At 38.1% G+C, this 16,463-nt stretch overlaps 2 protein-coding genes across 2 annotated transcripts in view; one reads left to right on the top strand and one right to left on the bottom strand.

The window, feature by feature from the left end:
• The window catches only part of kif18a (kinesin family member 18A), a 44,122-nt gene extending 41,181 nt beyond the window's left edge, over positions 1-2,941 (bottom strand). Inside the window, exons 1-2 of the mRNA XM_036544464.1 lie at positions 2,888-2,941; positions 1,438-1,790 (exon numbers count right to left, since the gene is read on the bottom strand). Of these exons, the coding sequence (XP_036400357.1) occupies positions 1,438-1,756 (319 nt within the window). The 5' untranslated portion in view covers positions 1,757-1,790; positions 2,888-2,941. The remainder of the gene's footprint in view (positions 1-1,437; positions 1,791-2,887) is intronic.
• Positions 2,942-4,302: 1,361 nt separating this feature from the next.
• Positions 4,303-16,463, top strand: part of mettl15 (methyltransferase like 15) — a 100,310-nt gene continuing 88,149 nt past the window's right edge. The window contains exons 1-2 of the mRNA XM_036544451.1: positions 4,303-4,343; positions 5,988-6,273. Coding sequence (XP_036400344.1) covers positions 6,007-6,273 — 267 coding nt within the window. The 5' untranslated portion in view covers positions 4,303-4,343; positions 5,988-6,006. The remainder of the gene's footprint in view (positions 4,344-5,987; positions 6,274-16,463) is intronic.

Genomic DNA, 16,463 nt, shown 5'->3' with positions numbered 1-16,463 from the left:
TAATTGGCACCCACTTCACTGTGGAACATGTAGCATGAATAACAGCCTTTGGCTTGTATGTTTCAGAGGATTGTATTTGTCTTGCTTCAGTGCTCGTTCATGACTGCAGAGATGGTCTTGGTGAAGCCTACTGTGCAACTGTCAATTCCCACAAAGGTTTTATAAAGAGAAATATATATATATATATATCTGTATGTAATATATGTAATATGAAATCAGGGCGGGACATGCTCCTGTCAATTCCATTTCACTTCATTTTGAAAATACGTTTAGCTACTTCTAAGAAGAATTTCTCTTTCTATCTACAACTCTACATTTTCTAAGTAAAGGGCTTAAACAACTAATATTACACTGCCAATCCTCCCAGGCCATGGGAAACTAAACAGGAACAAAAAAGTGTTTCCTGAGATGTGTGAAAAACAAAACACACAGCATTTAATAACAAGTAATACGTTCAAGGACAATATCAGGAGGACACCAACTGGCAAATTTGCATGAGAATATACAAACGAGTAATTAAAAAGAGAGAAGAAAGGCATTAATTGCCATAGACGTGTCAGGATAACTAGTCAAGTAAACACAGCTTCTGTTAATTAACCTAAATCTCAAAACATTTATTGCATGAAGTGCTTCTGTAGAAAAGCAACCTGCACTGTCACCCTTCATGAAGATGACCGTGCATTCATGTTCCAGTCTAAAATATAGTGCTCTTCCATGTCAGTGAACCAATCAGTTTTTAACCCCTGCTTCACTTCCACAGACCTTTTCAGTAAGGGGGCCTAAGAGTGAAATTATATGAAAATCCATGGCAGTTTGAACATATACAGCTACATGCTTGCAGTCAATCATTTTCAGGGGGTGTATATAAGATGAAGACCGAAAATCCAGCAGGTTTTATCAGGAACACTCAACCAACAGCTGAACAGCGCCTAAAAAAATATTAGTGATCTTTTGTACTGTGGCTGCAAAAGGATAGAAAGATAAGAATTTTTGTCACACTACCAATTGGATCTCATCAACCTGATCTTGTAGTGGTTACAGCACCAAAAGCTGTCCCCTAGTGATTCAATCTCTGCAATGGACTGAAAAACCCTGCACACCCTTTGTGATCAGGCTTTAACAGTCCTGGAAAAGTGTAACCCCTGCACCACAATATTTTTGAACAATTATACTTCATTAAGCCCAGTTCCCTCTTATGACTACATCAAGACAAATCCAATGAATCTAAAAAGGCACTTTTTTACTTTTTACTTCTTACTCTATCACAATTACTTTTCCAAGAGAGCACATATTTCCCCCGCTGACTGACCAACACTCAAAAACTCCTTAAAGCTCCAGTGCTGACAAACACCTTGTCATCCCCAGCCTTCCTAGGTGGTTAAATTTGGTCAGGGTTCCTTGTTGAACATCTCACATCAACAGAAAGCGTGGTCTTACCAGTGCAGTTGTATCCATTTAAGACTCCATCTAGGATGCCTTTGGTGGAGTTCTCAAAGACCTCAAACTGAGAAGAATCCTCCCCGAAAACATGGTCAAAAACAAACTTCAGGTCTTTGTTGGCTCGCTTGTTGACATCTCTGTTTCGGAGTCTCTGTGCTCTGAAAAAGGTCACCTCCTGCTCTTTCGGGTCAAAGATGAGCATGTGCTTATCAACAACATGAACCACTTTCTTGAAGTTGCCCTCTTGTTCCTTGGAGTTCTCCGGGCGTACACGCACCACCACCTTTACGTGGCTGCACATGTCACTCTCAGACATTGTGCCCTTATCTCTTGATCTTTCAGGGCGTGATCTGGAAATAAAGAAAAAAAATGTGCTTATGTGGCCTGCTTAATGACATTAGATTAAATTTCAAACATCTTCTGTTTAACTTGGCAAAGGGAAAAACTAGGTTACTGTGAGGCTCATTCAAACCCCACTTAGAGAAAGAGCCATCTATAATATCTCACTACCTCTGTGGCAGTTTGTTGAAACCATGGCAAATCATTGAATGGTAGCAAGGGAGCTGGTAGCTAAACAACAGGCATAATGAGTATTGATTGGCAGCGAACTGGTGGTCAATGCAATGCAATGCATTACTAAGTATTAAGGGTGGAAGTGTTCACATGGAAAGTGGAATGAACCGTAACAAAAAAATGCAGGCAAGCTGGCTCATAGTTCATCAATAATTGAAAACTTGCTAGCGATTAAGCAAGACTCCACCTCGGTCATAATGGTACATGTGCTACTCTGTGCAAGTGCTCAAAGTACCCAGCCAGCTGACTGATGAATTAAGCCACTGTATGCACTGCCAACAACACCCATTATCATATCCCGCCACGTAGCTAACATTAAGGCTGGGTAGCTGGAGCCTAACGTTAACCATCCAGTTAGCTGCTTACTGGTTTGCCCTTTGGCAGTCACCGACCATAGACATTTTCTGTACGTCCTGAATAATGTCATACGATTATTCTTACATATTTAACTTACTATCTAGCTTGTGCGATAGGGTATGAGCTACGGTTCGCTGTCTGACAAAACTGGCTAGCAGCCTACTTGCTTGTGAACAACTAACATAAACGTTAGAGCTGTCGTGTTCAGCCAATAAACTGATGCGCGGGGTAAAACATCAGATGAACCCCTCGAAACGTTTGGTAACTCGCTAGCTAGGTAGCTAAATACGTCGCGTTGGGGGCAGCAAGCTAGCAATACCTACATAAAAACAACTGAAGCGGCCTGTGCTAAAATGGCTAACGTTAGCTAACATATCAAGCTAATACTAGCTATGAGTTCAGTAGAAAAAACCGCAAGTTTGCCAAGTGACGTTAACTAAAGTTACTATAACACACACAAAATATTGTGTAGCAGAATACAGCGGAAACAGCTGGCTATCGATATACATTTACTCACCTTAATGTCCTTAATTAAGGCTGCTAGCTAACTGGCTAAGCTCAAAAATATTCCTTCCCTTTGCCTTCTGCACAGAACCATCGTGAAGATTTTCAAACACAAGCCACTCTTTGTTCGTAACAACGGATTGGACGGTTTAGCGCGCACGTAAATATGACGTCAGCATATTCCGCTGCTGTCACTTGAGAATGAGCGGGGTTGTGTTTGTGGGCAGTGCAGTACATGTCCCCCCCCCCCCTTTTTTTTTTTGAAAAGCTGGCAAGCGTGCTTAACTTAAGTGACATGATGTGAATAAAATTATATTATAATATATTTTACTTGCAGCAATATAATGAGGGTAATGATAACCTTGGATAGAGATTCAAGTCAGCATTATTATTATCATTAATAATATTCTTAAAACTACTATGCGACTGAAATAGTTTTTGTGTTTGGCTGGCCCTCGTATCCATCATGATATTAATGCCCACCACAAAAGAAACAAGAACATCTGCTTACTTGCATACTGAACAGCTCATAACAGCGAATTGATCATATGCTGAAAACAGGCTAACTGTTGTCGCTAACTAGCTAGCAGAGGAACACACCCACTTAGCTGGCTACATCATACTCGATTTCATACAGTTCATTAGATATCGTTAATGTTCTTTCAGAACACACGTTATGTCCGTGTGTTGCGTGGTGCAAAACAATGATACACAAGAGCAATATATTGCCCATGTATCATTTTACCGTGCTCATGATTGCTGAAAATGATCTTTAAGAGCAACATTACGCTAACGTTAGCTAGCTATATCAGATGTCAGTAGTTGGAGTAATTCGTAGGATACAGTCAGGTTCTGGGAACCTATTTTTTCTCTGAATAAAAGATAGACGTTAGCTGGTGTTCATAGCTAATTAGAGCAGAGTAGTAACTCGTGAACCTCAAAACAAAACACGCATTAAGCTAGTAAAAATAATTCTCCATGAGTGCAAAATACAGCTAGCATTACCTTTAGCATGTGCTTTCGCACCGTCACTTAAGCCGTCTCACTACCCAGCCAGACTACCTTGACAGGAAGAACATTACTCTTCAGAAACTGAAAAGACTGTGACGTGAGGTACCTTGCCAATGTCTGTGTATTTTAAAAGCTAAACAGTGAAATTAGCCAGGTATCCAGCTAAATCCACATTAAGGTTAAAGAGTAAATTGCAAAGACCTAGGTACAGTAAGCGGAACGCATCAATCCACTTGTTTGTTGTCGAGTAGTACATTTAAGGGGAAGTACCACTGCTGCTCTCCCTGCTCCAAAAAGCCACCAAATGTTGATTTTAGCTGGCTAATTGTCTGGACTGAAATTTCATCAGCAAAAGCGGACCAGTGCCCTGGGAACCCTATGTGCTGTACTCGTTTTACTGTACACTGCTGAGCTTGACTGATAGTCAATCAGGCAACCTGCTGGCTGTTTGCTACAATGTAAGTTAGCGACTTCTCCGTTTTCAGGTCCAAGTAGCTGTCTAGCATACATAAAAGTTGTAGATACGTGACATGTGAACTAAGGTTACACACTCCGCTAGCTAACGTTAGTCAACTGGCTACCGAACAGCGTCAATGCTATACCGTCATTCACACTTTCCTACAGTCGTCCATTAAATTTGACCACTCATTGAAATTCTACCTTAGCCATGCTCGCTTGTTCAGTTAGCTTGGGAGAACTGCCATTCGTTGTACCACCACCGTAGTAGCTACCTAAATAGACAGTATACTGAAGGCATAAGGTAGCTAGCGTTAGTGTAGATGCCAACGGACGCTTATATTTTAGCAGTATAGTTGCATTACTAACAATTTTCTTTTCAAGGAACGTTGTTAGAGGAGCTAGCCAATCAGCGAGTTTTCTGGCTGTAATGTAATGTCAAAAGTAAAACGGCCACCCATGTGGAAGCCGGCTAGAAAACTTACTAAGGCCATTAAACTGACAAGTACTTGTCACTGCACTTCAATTTATTGCGCCATGTAATTATTATACTCAGTTTTTTCAGATTTTTCAGATAATACCATATTTATCTTGGTGGTGCAAGTAAATGCTAGCTAGATAACCTTGCGTTACATGCTTGACGAAATTTCACTCTTTCAAACTCGTTTCTCTGTGTGAACCTCGTCCTTCATAAATTTGGAAGTTAATCAAAATAATTATGCTGTCAGTCAATGTAAGTTCAAATGCCAAAGTTGAATTAAAGTTACAAATGCCCCGCACCACAGTGGTGACAGATTTTTTTAAAGATAAGAAGGCCAAGAAGGTCGTTAATGTATGGGGTCCTGTGCGGGCAGCATACCGTCACCATCATTATGGTTTTTTTTTTTTGCAAGAATGGAGAAACTTTCTGAAGTTGTGGATTGATGGTCAGACTCTTTTGTGTGGGGTACCTCAAGAGGATCTTTGTTGTGCATTGTCTCATACCCTGAAATTAAACCCTGGTCCGTTGTTTATATATAAAATGTATTTGAGCATTCATTTCATGTTAATATCTTATGAAAGATGTTGTATTTTTACTTTCCCCTATTGATCTGTATTTTTGGGAACATTTAAACAAAGTGTCTATGGGCAAATAGTGTATTTCTGGCAATCCTGTGTATGATAGTATTTTCACGAATGTGTTGTAAAAGATGTATGTCTCATATTAAGAGCTTTCAATATTTTACAGATGGGGGAGTTTTGATGTTTCAAGTTTTGTTGCATTCAAGGTCATGTTTAGTACATGTTAAAGGGAGAAACTTTAAAAAAGATGCTTAAAGTGTTTGTGACTAAGATGCCCATATCCACACATTTCTTGGTGTTTTTTGAAAGAATGCTGAGGCAATGTTGAACATCAAGAGTCAATCGTTACAAGCCCACTCTTATGTACGTTACATTGGCTTTTCAGTTTTCTAGAAGATCTATCCTGTTTCTGTCTTTCACCCCATACATGATTAGCAACAGGTTCCCCCTTTTCTTTTTCCTTCTTCACTGGCAGAATAGAATTACCCTAAATCAACTAGACCTGATCTGATCTGACTTGATCTGAATCAAGATTTTAAGAAGTTGTATTTTATTTCTCTCTCTCTCTCTCTTTTTTTTTTCAGATTCTCTGGACTGGACCTTATGTCTTGGGCTGTTACTTCCCAGCAGGTCTCTGCAAGGTCTTTCTTGAGACTATGGAAAGCGACTCTTGCAGAGTCCCGAGCCAGGCAGCCCCAGTGCCAGTGTTTGAGGATATCACAGTTTTCAGTGAATCCCCATGCTTTCACTAGTAGGAGACCTGTGCATCAAGATAGTATGAAGGAGAGCTCCATCTCTGCGGGCAAAGAGTTGCACACACCTGTCATGTTAAAAGAGGTGCTTCACTGTTTGGGCCTCAAGCCAGGACAGGTCAGTTAATCTCCCCGTTCTCTTTCATAAAAAAAAAGTATTTTCTTGCTCAGTGTTGCTGACTCTCTGGAACTCAAAATTGCCACATCCTGTGATTTTTCTATTCAGAAGTCAGTAGGAGCATTATGAGGGGCTCTTCTCCAAAGAAGTATTTTCTTTAGTGTGTATTTCCAGCAAGGGACAATTTGAAGTATGGCTAACCTCCTAAAGCTGTAACTCCTAAAGTATTAAATTTTAATAGTTATATGAATGTAATAAATGTTTTGTTTTTTCACATAAGTAAATCCAGCAATGTCTTTCATTGTAATACAGGGTCTGGTAGAAGTTATTAGTAATCATTTCTGATGTAGAGTATTAGAAAATACTATTGAATTTTGTTCCCTATCGTAAGCACATACCTGCTTGTCTCCCCTTTTTCATGAACTCTAAAGATATCTGGCAAGTTGAAGAATGAAGGTGTCCCGTCTATATTACATGTTTGTGATAGCTGGTGATATTTAGTAGATAGGTTAATTACATTCTAAAGAATTTTAAATTTTGGTGAGATTTTCAAAATTGAGATGAATTCTTCCATGGTGGAGAGCCAGAGAACAAATAGTCTGTCCACTGACCTTGAAATTCAGTGATTGCTTATTACAAGGAAAGCTTTTTTTGAACCAACAACAATCCCTTGCACAGTTTTACTGTTATATTTAAGACACATATTTTGACACTTCCATGGTGATATGCTTATGGTACCAGCTACCTTGTCTACTAGGGAACTATTGGATTAGTAAACCAACTAGTTACTTACCAAAGATGGACATTAAATTAAGTAGTACAAACTACTCTGAATTGGCTCATTGCAGTTCTTAGCTCTGAATTAACTAAATTGTATCACGATAAGTCAAATATATCAAGATTGCAATGGATAAATCCCTCCTGATAAAAAATGCCTAGATTTGTATGCTTATATTGTTTAGCTTGGACAGTGTTTAAACATGCTCATAGAATTATGCAGCTCAGCCAGAGACATAAATGGCCGTCTATCTTTTGAACACTGAATGTTGACCTTTACAAAGGTGCAATATTTTGTCCGGAAAACCAGATCTAAAACCACTGGATATAGATGGATGTGATAAACCAAACGCAAAAACTTTGATCTGTCTGTGTTTTCACTCCAACGTCTTTGAGGCTGACTGTGTCATATCTGCCAGCTCTCTGTGTCTTCACTCTGACTTGGTCTGTTCCTGAAATGTGTTTGAAGAGAATGTGGTAGGCCTACAGTTCTCTGAACTTGCCTGGGTGCACAGCTGAAGCTTTTACCTTCAATCATGAGACCTGCACTGAAACCTTAACATAAAAAAATGGCTAAATGGCCAATCACCTTCAGGGTACCAGGTGAATTTTCTGTTTGACCTAAACCTGTTTTCACTGCAAGCAGAAACGGCTACGTAGTGACTGACCTAACTTACTGATGAAGACGTGTAGACATTATTGTTCAATTATGTAACGGGTAAGTTGTTTTCAGTACACGAGGCATGACAGTGTTTAATGGGGAATTTGAATCTGATATTAATCAGTAGAAACTGTAAATATGACTGACTTTGAACAGACATAAACTTTATTGATCCTGAAAGGGAAATAAAATGCAGCCAGCTACAAATATACAATTCTAGTATTTAGAAGGACTCACAGGGATGAATAAGTGATGGCATAATATGAGGCAACATAAGATTTAGCATAGTTATAATTATGACAATATATTTCCATATACAACATATAAAGTCTTGTGAGCTGTCAGTCAAACTGTAAACTTAGAAACACGTCAAAGTTTCAAAATATCAGTTTGAATCAAGATTCCCAAACCTCAAATCCTCAGCAGTGATAAACCTGTTTGCGGTGCATTTGTGTCATTAAATAAAGTCGCTCTTCTTTGGCATAACTGTTAGTCAGCCCCAGCTCCCTCTTCTTTGGTCAACCTGTTGGCACTTGTGTATAAACGAAAAATGGACGATTGGTTTTGCCTCTCATCTCTTGGCTTCTTTGCCAATAAGTGCGTGTATTTGAAAGTTAATTATTGCAAACTTCAATTTGCACAGTTCAAGATGTAGGTCTGTGAAATGATTGAGCTACCAGGGCCTGCTTCGCTAATGTGCTATCAGGACAGATGGGCATGAGTCAGGGCCTTCTGCTCTGGTGGGCAGCTAGGGAGGGTGTGCCTGGCCCTTGGGCAACTGCGGCACGATGCAAGCGCAGGCAGGTGGAGCACCGGGTCATTGGCTGAGTCAGGCCTTGCTCTGCTGCAGCGCTGCTGGCAGGATACGGCACTGTGTCTCGACACTCTAGTCCTGCATTTAGCACCTCTTAACTTTTTCACCATCCGCCCAAGGGCCAACTGGTGCGTGGGAGGCTGCCAAAGGCTCATCAAAACTCCCCTGGTTTTCTTTTAGTCAGAGTCCACTGATATACATATATAAATACATGCCAAGGTAAACAGAACACTTTAATAGTAGTCTCTATTTCGAAAGAAAACATTTATATGTAAGTATTGTTATGGATTGTATGTCAGCCAAGCACATTTTTGGACTTAAGTTATGCGGTAGTTTGTGCAAGAAAGAAGAGAGTGTATTTGAAAGTTAATTACACTGCAGGTAAACTGTTCCCTATATGAACCCGGAGGGACATGCATTTCATTTACGACATCATGTCCAGAAGTGTTAGATCTAAAAATCATAGCAATATTTTTCCTTAATCAAATAATATATAATATGAACACAGTCAAGATTATTCATAATGATAATTAAAAAAAAAATGGTTGACTGGTTGATACGACCTGTTCATTGACGTCATTGTGTCATCACAAATGTAAGCATGGAGTGAAGGTTCTTCCTGCATGAATATTCATTCCTTTTGTTTCCCCTGGGAATAAATGCATCCAAATCACCACCGTGTCAGAGAAGTACATTGCTGTAATTACAGTGCCTTATGCTACAATATGAATGGGTATCTTCTGTGCTGTTCAAGGATGTAAAAAGAGCTCATTCTGTCAGCAAATGCGTGCAAAGAAAAGGTGTTTATTTTTTGACTGATTGCTTTTCGAACATTTTAAGTTTGTATTTGGGGGCACTGTAACAGTGTTTAATAATGTGCTACTGTATTTCAAATGTTATAATGGTATATCTGTTGCCCAGTGCATTTTTAAATATGTAAGTTCAGTACCTTGTTAATGAAAGGAGGGTAATGTAAATGTCTGTTTCTGGGCTGGCAGGCTTCCTTAACTTTTTTTTTGTTTGTTTTTTATAAGATACTGAATAAGTAGTCTTGAAGCACCTTTCCTTAATATGTGGTGTTTTCTGTACATTTTTTAACTGTAAATATGAGGTTGATTCATTGAGGAAGTATATGATATGAGTCTCCTGTGCTCAGAGCGGTTTGTTTTGCTCTAGGTTATGTGAAATGGTGATATTGACACTGAGCTCACCATCCCAGAAGCAGTTGACTGGGGACACCTCTCTGCAGACTGATCTGTTAAAGGGCTGAAATCTTCAGCCTGTTGTCAGTTGAAATTTAGATTTGTTTTATTTGCAGTCAGAGACTGAAGGGTGTTTTTTTTGGAATTTTGGAGTTTTTATTGGATTTCTCTTCATTATCAGATTAGCCAAGGAACATTTCCACATGCATGCAAGCGTTGTTACAACAGCTTAAAAGTCAAGGATGGTTTGAGTGACAGGCCCAGATAACAGAGAAAGTTATCAGTTGTATTGTCAGTTAATAAGCACTTAGCAGATAAAAGTACACAGCTTGGACGTAAAGACTGTGTGACTTCCTTTGCGTTTTGCTGTGCGTATCTTGGATGTTTTTATACTTTGAATATTTGATACATAGTAAAGGTAGGCGATTCTGGATAGTCTGTGTTTGAAGGTCCCCTGTAAGTGAGGGTTTTCTGAAGTCAGGGGGAAATACTCAATGTTAATCAAACACTCACTCAAAATCACTAAAATGAATGAGAGTAATATTTTGATCTGAGAAGCTGTTAACCAATCAACTCTGTACAACCCTCTTTTCATGAGATAGAGTGTATGAATGGAGCACTTTAGAGATGATGGGAGTCGGAGTGCAAATGCTGCAATTACTGCAAGTGGGTAAATGCAGCCATTAAGTGCTCGGCAACCTCCCACACAGGAAGCAACCAGAAGTCGGGCAGCAATATCTGTGCAGGTGGAGGTTCATACCGATTTCCTATCCTTATCTAAACACAATGGAGCGCAATCAGAGGGAAACAGTCACACGCTGCCTTTCGTAAACATACAGTTTGTTGCACCTCTGTTTCTATTATTTGCGTTGCACCATGCCCTTGTTGAGACATGCTGTATTTACTTGGGGGATTTTCCACAATTTGGAGCAGCTGCCTCTCTAAAGCAGTCAGCATTTTTGGTTTGTTTGAACTTCTGTCATTGAAGCAATACAGGTAAAACACCTTGTTCATGGAAACTAGCGTCTTCCATTCCTACTGTAACTTACCATTCAAGCGCTGGGCTTACGTGTCCTTGTGAAGTTCTTTAAATGACAGTATTCATGCTGAAAGTCTAAACTTTGCCTTAGAATTGAAGCATCACTACCACCTAAAGGACGGACCTCTTAAGTTAGTCATGACCAGAAGGAGTGGGGGTGGGGTTCTCATTGCTCAGCACTGACAAAGCCTTTGGATCTATTCACATATTAATGGTTTTGCTGAGAAAAAAGCCAGGATGGGAAGATTCTTGGTGTCAACTGCACAACTATGACCATATGAAATATGAGAGAGATAACACAGCCCTGTTACAGCCTATCCTTAGAGAAAAGAAAAACAATCACCCAATGTACTGAAGTACTACCACTTGATGAATACAACTGAAGTAAAATTACTCCCACTCTTATGGTAATTATCAAACATAATTATTATTTTACCGAGAAAGAACTGTGTCATTCACAGAAATTAACCTGGAGTGAGATTACAGTGAAATGTGGAACTCATTCTGTTGAGCATGGGGTGAAGTAATATACTAGTACATAAATGACTCAAAATTGTTTGTATAATTAACAATTTACTGCTTGTTCTTTATGAATTGCATTACACAGGTTTTGCTGTAGTTTCCTGAATTCAAACTTGACTTTCAAAAAAACCAAATTCAGTAAATTATACCAGAACACCCTTCTAAGATAACCAGTAGCACAAGTAACAGCTCACTATTTTGTCCATCAGGCTGTTTCCCATCACATAATCATGTATGTCAAGGGAAAATACAAATTATGAACCTCATCACTTACTAATGTGTAATAAAATGACTCCTCATATACTTGTTTCTTTCTTGTGATTTTTAAAGTTATCATCATTCTTGCATTTTTAGAACCTACGGTAAGGATACTAGATGTGTGTACATTTTTTTTCCATTTGAAATTCCAAACTATCATGTCATCCTTCATAATTGTGCAGACTGCACATTCTCATTTCTGTTGTATGCCTTATTGTTAAAATTTCATTCATTACTTGTTTTGCACATCTGGTACTGTTAATTCCAAATATGGAAGACAAGACACTTTCTGTTGAAAGTCTGTACCAGAAAGGTACTCCTCTTATTTCAGTTTTAAAACATGGTTACTATAAAATAAATTGTGGTGAATGGAATAAATATAACTGGCAAATATCTGTGGATGAAATGATAGCAAAGTATTTTTCTCATTTTAAATGATTTTACAGTAGTCATTTCTAATATGCACCGCTGAGCTACTATCCAGGTTCTTTTGTAATTTAGACTGTATTTTCAAACAAAAACAATAACGTAACCTTGATGTGGATAATTGAAAATATTAAACATGTTTCAATGGTGTATATTTTACAAGAAAAAAAAAAAAATTAGATTGTAAGGAGAAATTGGGATTTCTATTTCATCGGAAGAAGTATTTGTGTATTCATAATAGCAACTGCCAACTAATGATCAAGAGGCAAATAAGGGGATAGCAGAAGTCATGCTGAATTGCACACCTTTTTTACTTCTATTGATTCTTTTTTGACTTTGATGCAATATTATTGTTGTATGCTAATTTCAGGTTATGCAGATATTTCTCAAACAGTTACATTCTATTGCTCATTTTATGAGTATTAGATTTAGAAACATTTTTTAGTTTGTTTTACTGTGAGGATTTCTCAGAATTCAGAGACCTCTGTCTGACGTACAATACAAGAGATTGTGGTGGTACGAATATTAGACATCTTGCATATTCAAACAACTGAAAAAAAACTTTGGGTTAAAATAATGTGTCAGATTTTTAGAATTGTCAAGAGGTAATTTTTAAACTAAGGTTTGGGTCAGCCAAGAACATAATTGCAGCCTTAGCATTTTCCCATCTGCTCTCGCACTGGCCTCTTTCACCTTGTCTTGTCCATAAATTACACAAACTAGATAGGCCTCATTAACCAACAAATTAGCCTCTAAAAGATTACATTTTACACAATTGGATAGTATTCTATTCACCTTGATGCAGATCTGTTCCGCCAGCCGGATAACCATTTTACTCTAATTATTTTAGCCATCAAGATGCAATTGTAGCATTTGGTTAATTGAATAATGGCCAATGTGAGGCCTACACTGTGATTACTGATCGTGATGTGAGAGGCCGACAAGACTCACGCAGCTGCCTGGGAAGGGGAGTACCACCCCCAACCCCCCACCGATTAAAAGAGGCTTCTCTTTTTCCAAGATGTTTAGGACGTTTTCCATGGCATCAGAGAAGGATTACTTCAGTTCCGCTGCTACCAGTAGGTACAACAGAGGTTACATGGATGCACCTGTGTGTTTGCCTCTGACAGTCTGTGACAGTCTGCAAAAAGGAACTGAAGAAAAGTGTTCAGGAAAAATTTTGTGACGTGATGAAAAAACGCTTTGAAAAAACGAACAAAAGAAAGCTTTGATTTTAGGGTTGGTAGGCTGAAGGTATGAACTCTTCTGAGTGCCACTGTAGGTCAGGGACACACTCCACCAGTATGGACTCTAAAAATAAAATGAAAATAAAACTGATCCTTAGTTCCTGCACCAACAGGGGAAACTGACAAATTGTGACAGAACACAAGTATCTGTTCTCTTAGAGGAACTGTAAAGGACAGTGCTGTGCATTTTCATTTCTTCCAGAAACATTACATATACCAACTGGACACACTTGAAGGTAAAGCCACAATATTGTGGTCAAATATTGAGTAAATCTATAGAAATACCAATAAACAGAATTCATTTTCACCCTGCCTAATGGTACCCCATATTTTTTTCTTAATAAAAACCCTATTTATTCACAGGTGCATAACGAGTGAGATAATGCATGCGAAATGCTTGGTGTAATAGCTGATTTGCAGTACTGTATATACAAAACAGTAGAATCTTAATATACCCTGTAGATAAAACCATTAATAGGCATGTATAAACAGTGCTGTTTCTCCAGAGAGCAAAAGTGGGAAAAGGCAGAGAAGTGACCATTATTTTCGACAAACATTCCTTTTTCATTGGCAGTGTTCTTTATTTTCACATCACAAACAAAAACTTAGACAAATAGTCACTTTAATGTTGAGAGTCTAGAAAGTGGGCAAACTGCATCTTTTAAATGCCCCTGGTCCATCTTATTTAATCATAATCATTATTTATTTTTTGCATTTGATAGAGTTTATTTACAACCAGTGTCAAAATCTGGCAGCCAGCTAGATTGCTGACTTTAGTATTTTTATTAGTATGGGTTACAAGACAATTGTGCATGTTGTTGACTTGCTTCAGTTTCTCTGTAAGCTTCCTTGCCATGACAGTGTAATGTTTGCAGCTGTTGATGGTCAGATTAGATGTGGTTTGGCTTGGTCTTTATTTTTTATCATTTATTTATTTATTAATTTTTTTTAGTTTTGCATCAAAGTCTGTTAATATGGAAAGGGATCTGTTAAAAGGGTTATTATTAAAGGGTCATGTATAGACTGGAATTAATTGATTCTAGGGGAATGCCATTTGTATCTAATGCAGCTGTCATCTTGACAAGCTACAGTGTTATTGAATTAAACTCCATCACTGCTCTCAAGTACCACCGCCGATGTTTCTTTGCCCCCCCCCCCCCCCCCCCCCCCCCATCCCCCCATAGCACAGACTGGTGAATATATTTGCTGAGAAACATCCCCATCATTGCTGACCAGCATGTTGTTTTTGTATCTGGTATGAATCTGAACTGCTATAAACCATTTATTTGTGTATTAGGGAATGTCATATACAGTTCCCTTATTTATTAATACCCCTAATTGAAAAGGAGCCAAGTTTCTCGACTACATCTGATTTACATATTGGCAGCTTGTCTTATGGTCAGTTGAAAATTAAGCTTACATTGAGGGAAAGCTGGTTTCCAAAATATATTGTGAGATGTTGGTAAAACATGGGTCTATGGCTTCCAGGGACTATGAACTCCAGCATGCACAAAAATATGGTCAAACACCTCCTTTGCCCAAAATATCTATCTTGGCTAAAGAATGGACACTCCAGCATAATAATATTCCAAAACAAACAAACAACCATTTCTTTCTACGTTCATCCAAATGTAGAAAGAAATGGTTACCTGAGCACAAAATAAATGTTCTTACCTGGCTATCTCACCATCCAACCCTCAGTCCCATGAACAGTGGAACTGCAGGAAATGTTGTGTTTTCTGGAGTAAAATGATTGAAAACAATATGACTGCAGTGTTATTAAAAATAAGTAATGTGATTTAAAAATAGAATGAGAAAAATATCCCGTGTAGATTTTTCCTTTTATAATCATGTTTTCTGTTTAACCAAGTATATGAATAAATATGGAGGGTACTATATCTGCTGTCGTGTAATTCTCATTTTTATTACAAAAAGGGCAAGTTGTTCTTGGTAACATTTGTTTATGTGCTTTTGCCACAAGCGGTTTCTACAATTTTTATGTAATGTTCTGGAAGGCCACAAAGACACCCGTGTTTGATATAAGCATCAAAAACAAAATAGAAACAAGTAGGACAAGCAGTTCCAAATATGATTTTTTTCCCCTTGTATTATGAAATTCCTACTTGCTTTGTTTTGCTGTTTTTGTTAACTGCTATCACCAGCATGGAGGGCAATTTTGGTGCAATCGATGTTCTTTACTGTGAAAGTTAAAGATAAAGTTGCCCGTTAATAAAAATATGGTTTGACCCCCTTTTCCCTAGAGTTTGTTTCTTTATTGAAATAAGCATTGTATTTGTTTTCACCGGTATCTACCTAAGAGGTTGGCTTTTTTAAGAGGTTTTTTTTTTTTTAATTAAAAAAAATAATAATAATTTAAAAAATTCTTTGAGGAGCTGTGCGTCATAGGTATGACAGACTCTTGGGGGAAAAACCTCTCAGTTAGGTCTGATGGAATTGTATCCAAGTTCTTCCTTTATGAAAGTAAATGGGTTACATTTTAGGTGACAGCAACACTTTATGAATAAGACCTGTTGTCTTGTCATGTGTGCAGGCCTGGTTTCTAACCATCATGCTTAGAACAGTTGTGGACAGGTATGCAGGCACTTAATTAAACTGCAACTTTTTGTTAAAATAATTGGGGCTGGATGGTATGGTAATTAATGGAGATATGAGATCTACTGTATTCTTTAAGACCTTTTCATAATATGATATTCATTCAAATGATTATCATATTACATGGTATGAGGGAGCCGAAAATGATTCTCGCAAGTGGATTGTTCCATTTATAAAAGCATATAAGTATTACACTTGTGTTTCACTATGTGTGGTTGATTATATCAGTAATTCTTATAAAGGGAGTGCTCTGTATTTGCCTCCATGTCTAGCATTACAAAGTGTAAGGTGATTAATACAGTTCACATTTTTTACCTGGCAATCAGTATTGCAGTATCTTTGGGTTAAGAACCCAGCTTCTTAAGAGCTTCACTATACTGCCACTGCCAAAATGCTTAAAGCAAAATTCAATTCATTAATGCAGTCAATTCAGCGTGTGATTGAAATTCAATTCATTAACTGGAAAGATTTTCATAGATAGAATGGGAAATGTTTAATTCATTAATTGAATTTCAATTCATTCCCTGAATTGACTGAATTGAAATGGAACTGACCCGAACTGTGACCCAAAGCCTCACAGGAAGCAACCTCAAAAGCTCCTTGAGCACAGTACTCATGAGGGAGCCAGATT

This window comes from Megalops cyprinoides, chromosome 13 (genome assembly GCF_013368585.1).
Source record: "Megalops cyprinoides isolate fMegCyp1 chromosome 13, fMegCyp1.pri, whole genome shotgun sequence".
NCBI classification, from domain to species: Eukaryota; Metazoa; Chordata; class Actinopteri; order Elopiformes; family Megalopidae; genus Megalops; species Megalops cyprinoides.
Note: the sequence above shows the minus strand (reverse complement) of the source record. Positions and strands in the feature narration are given on the sequence as shown.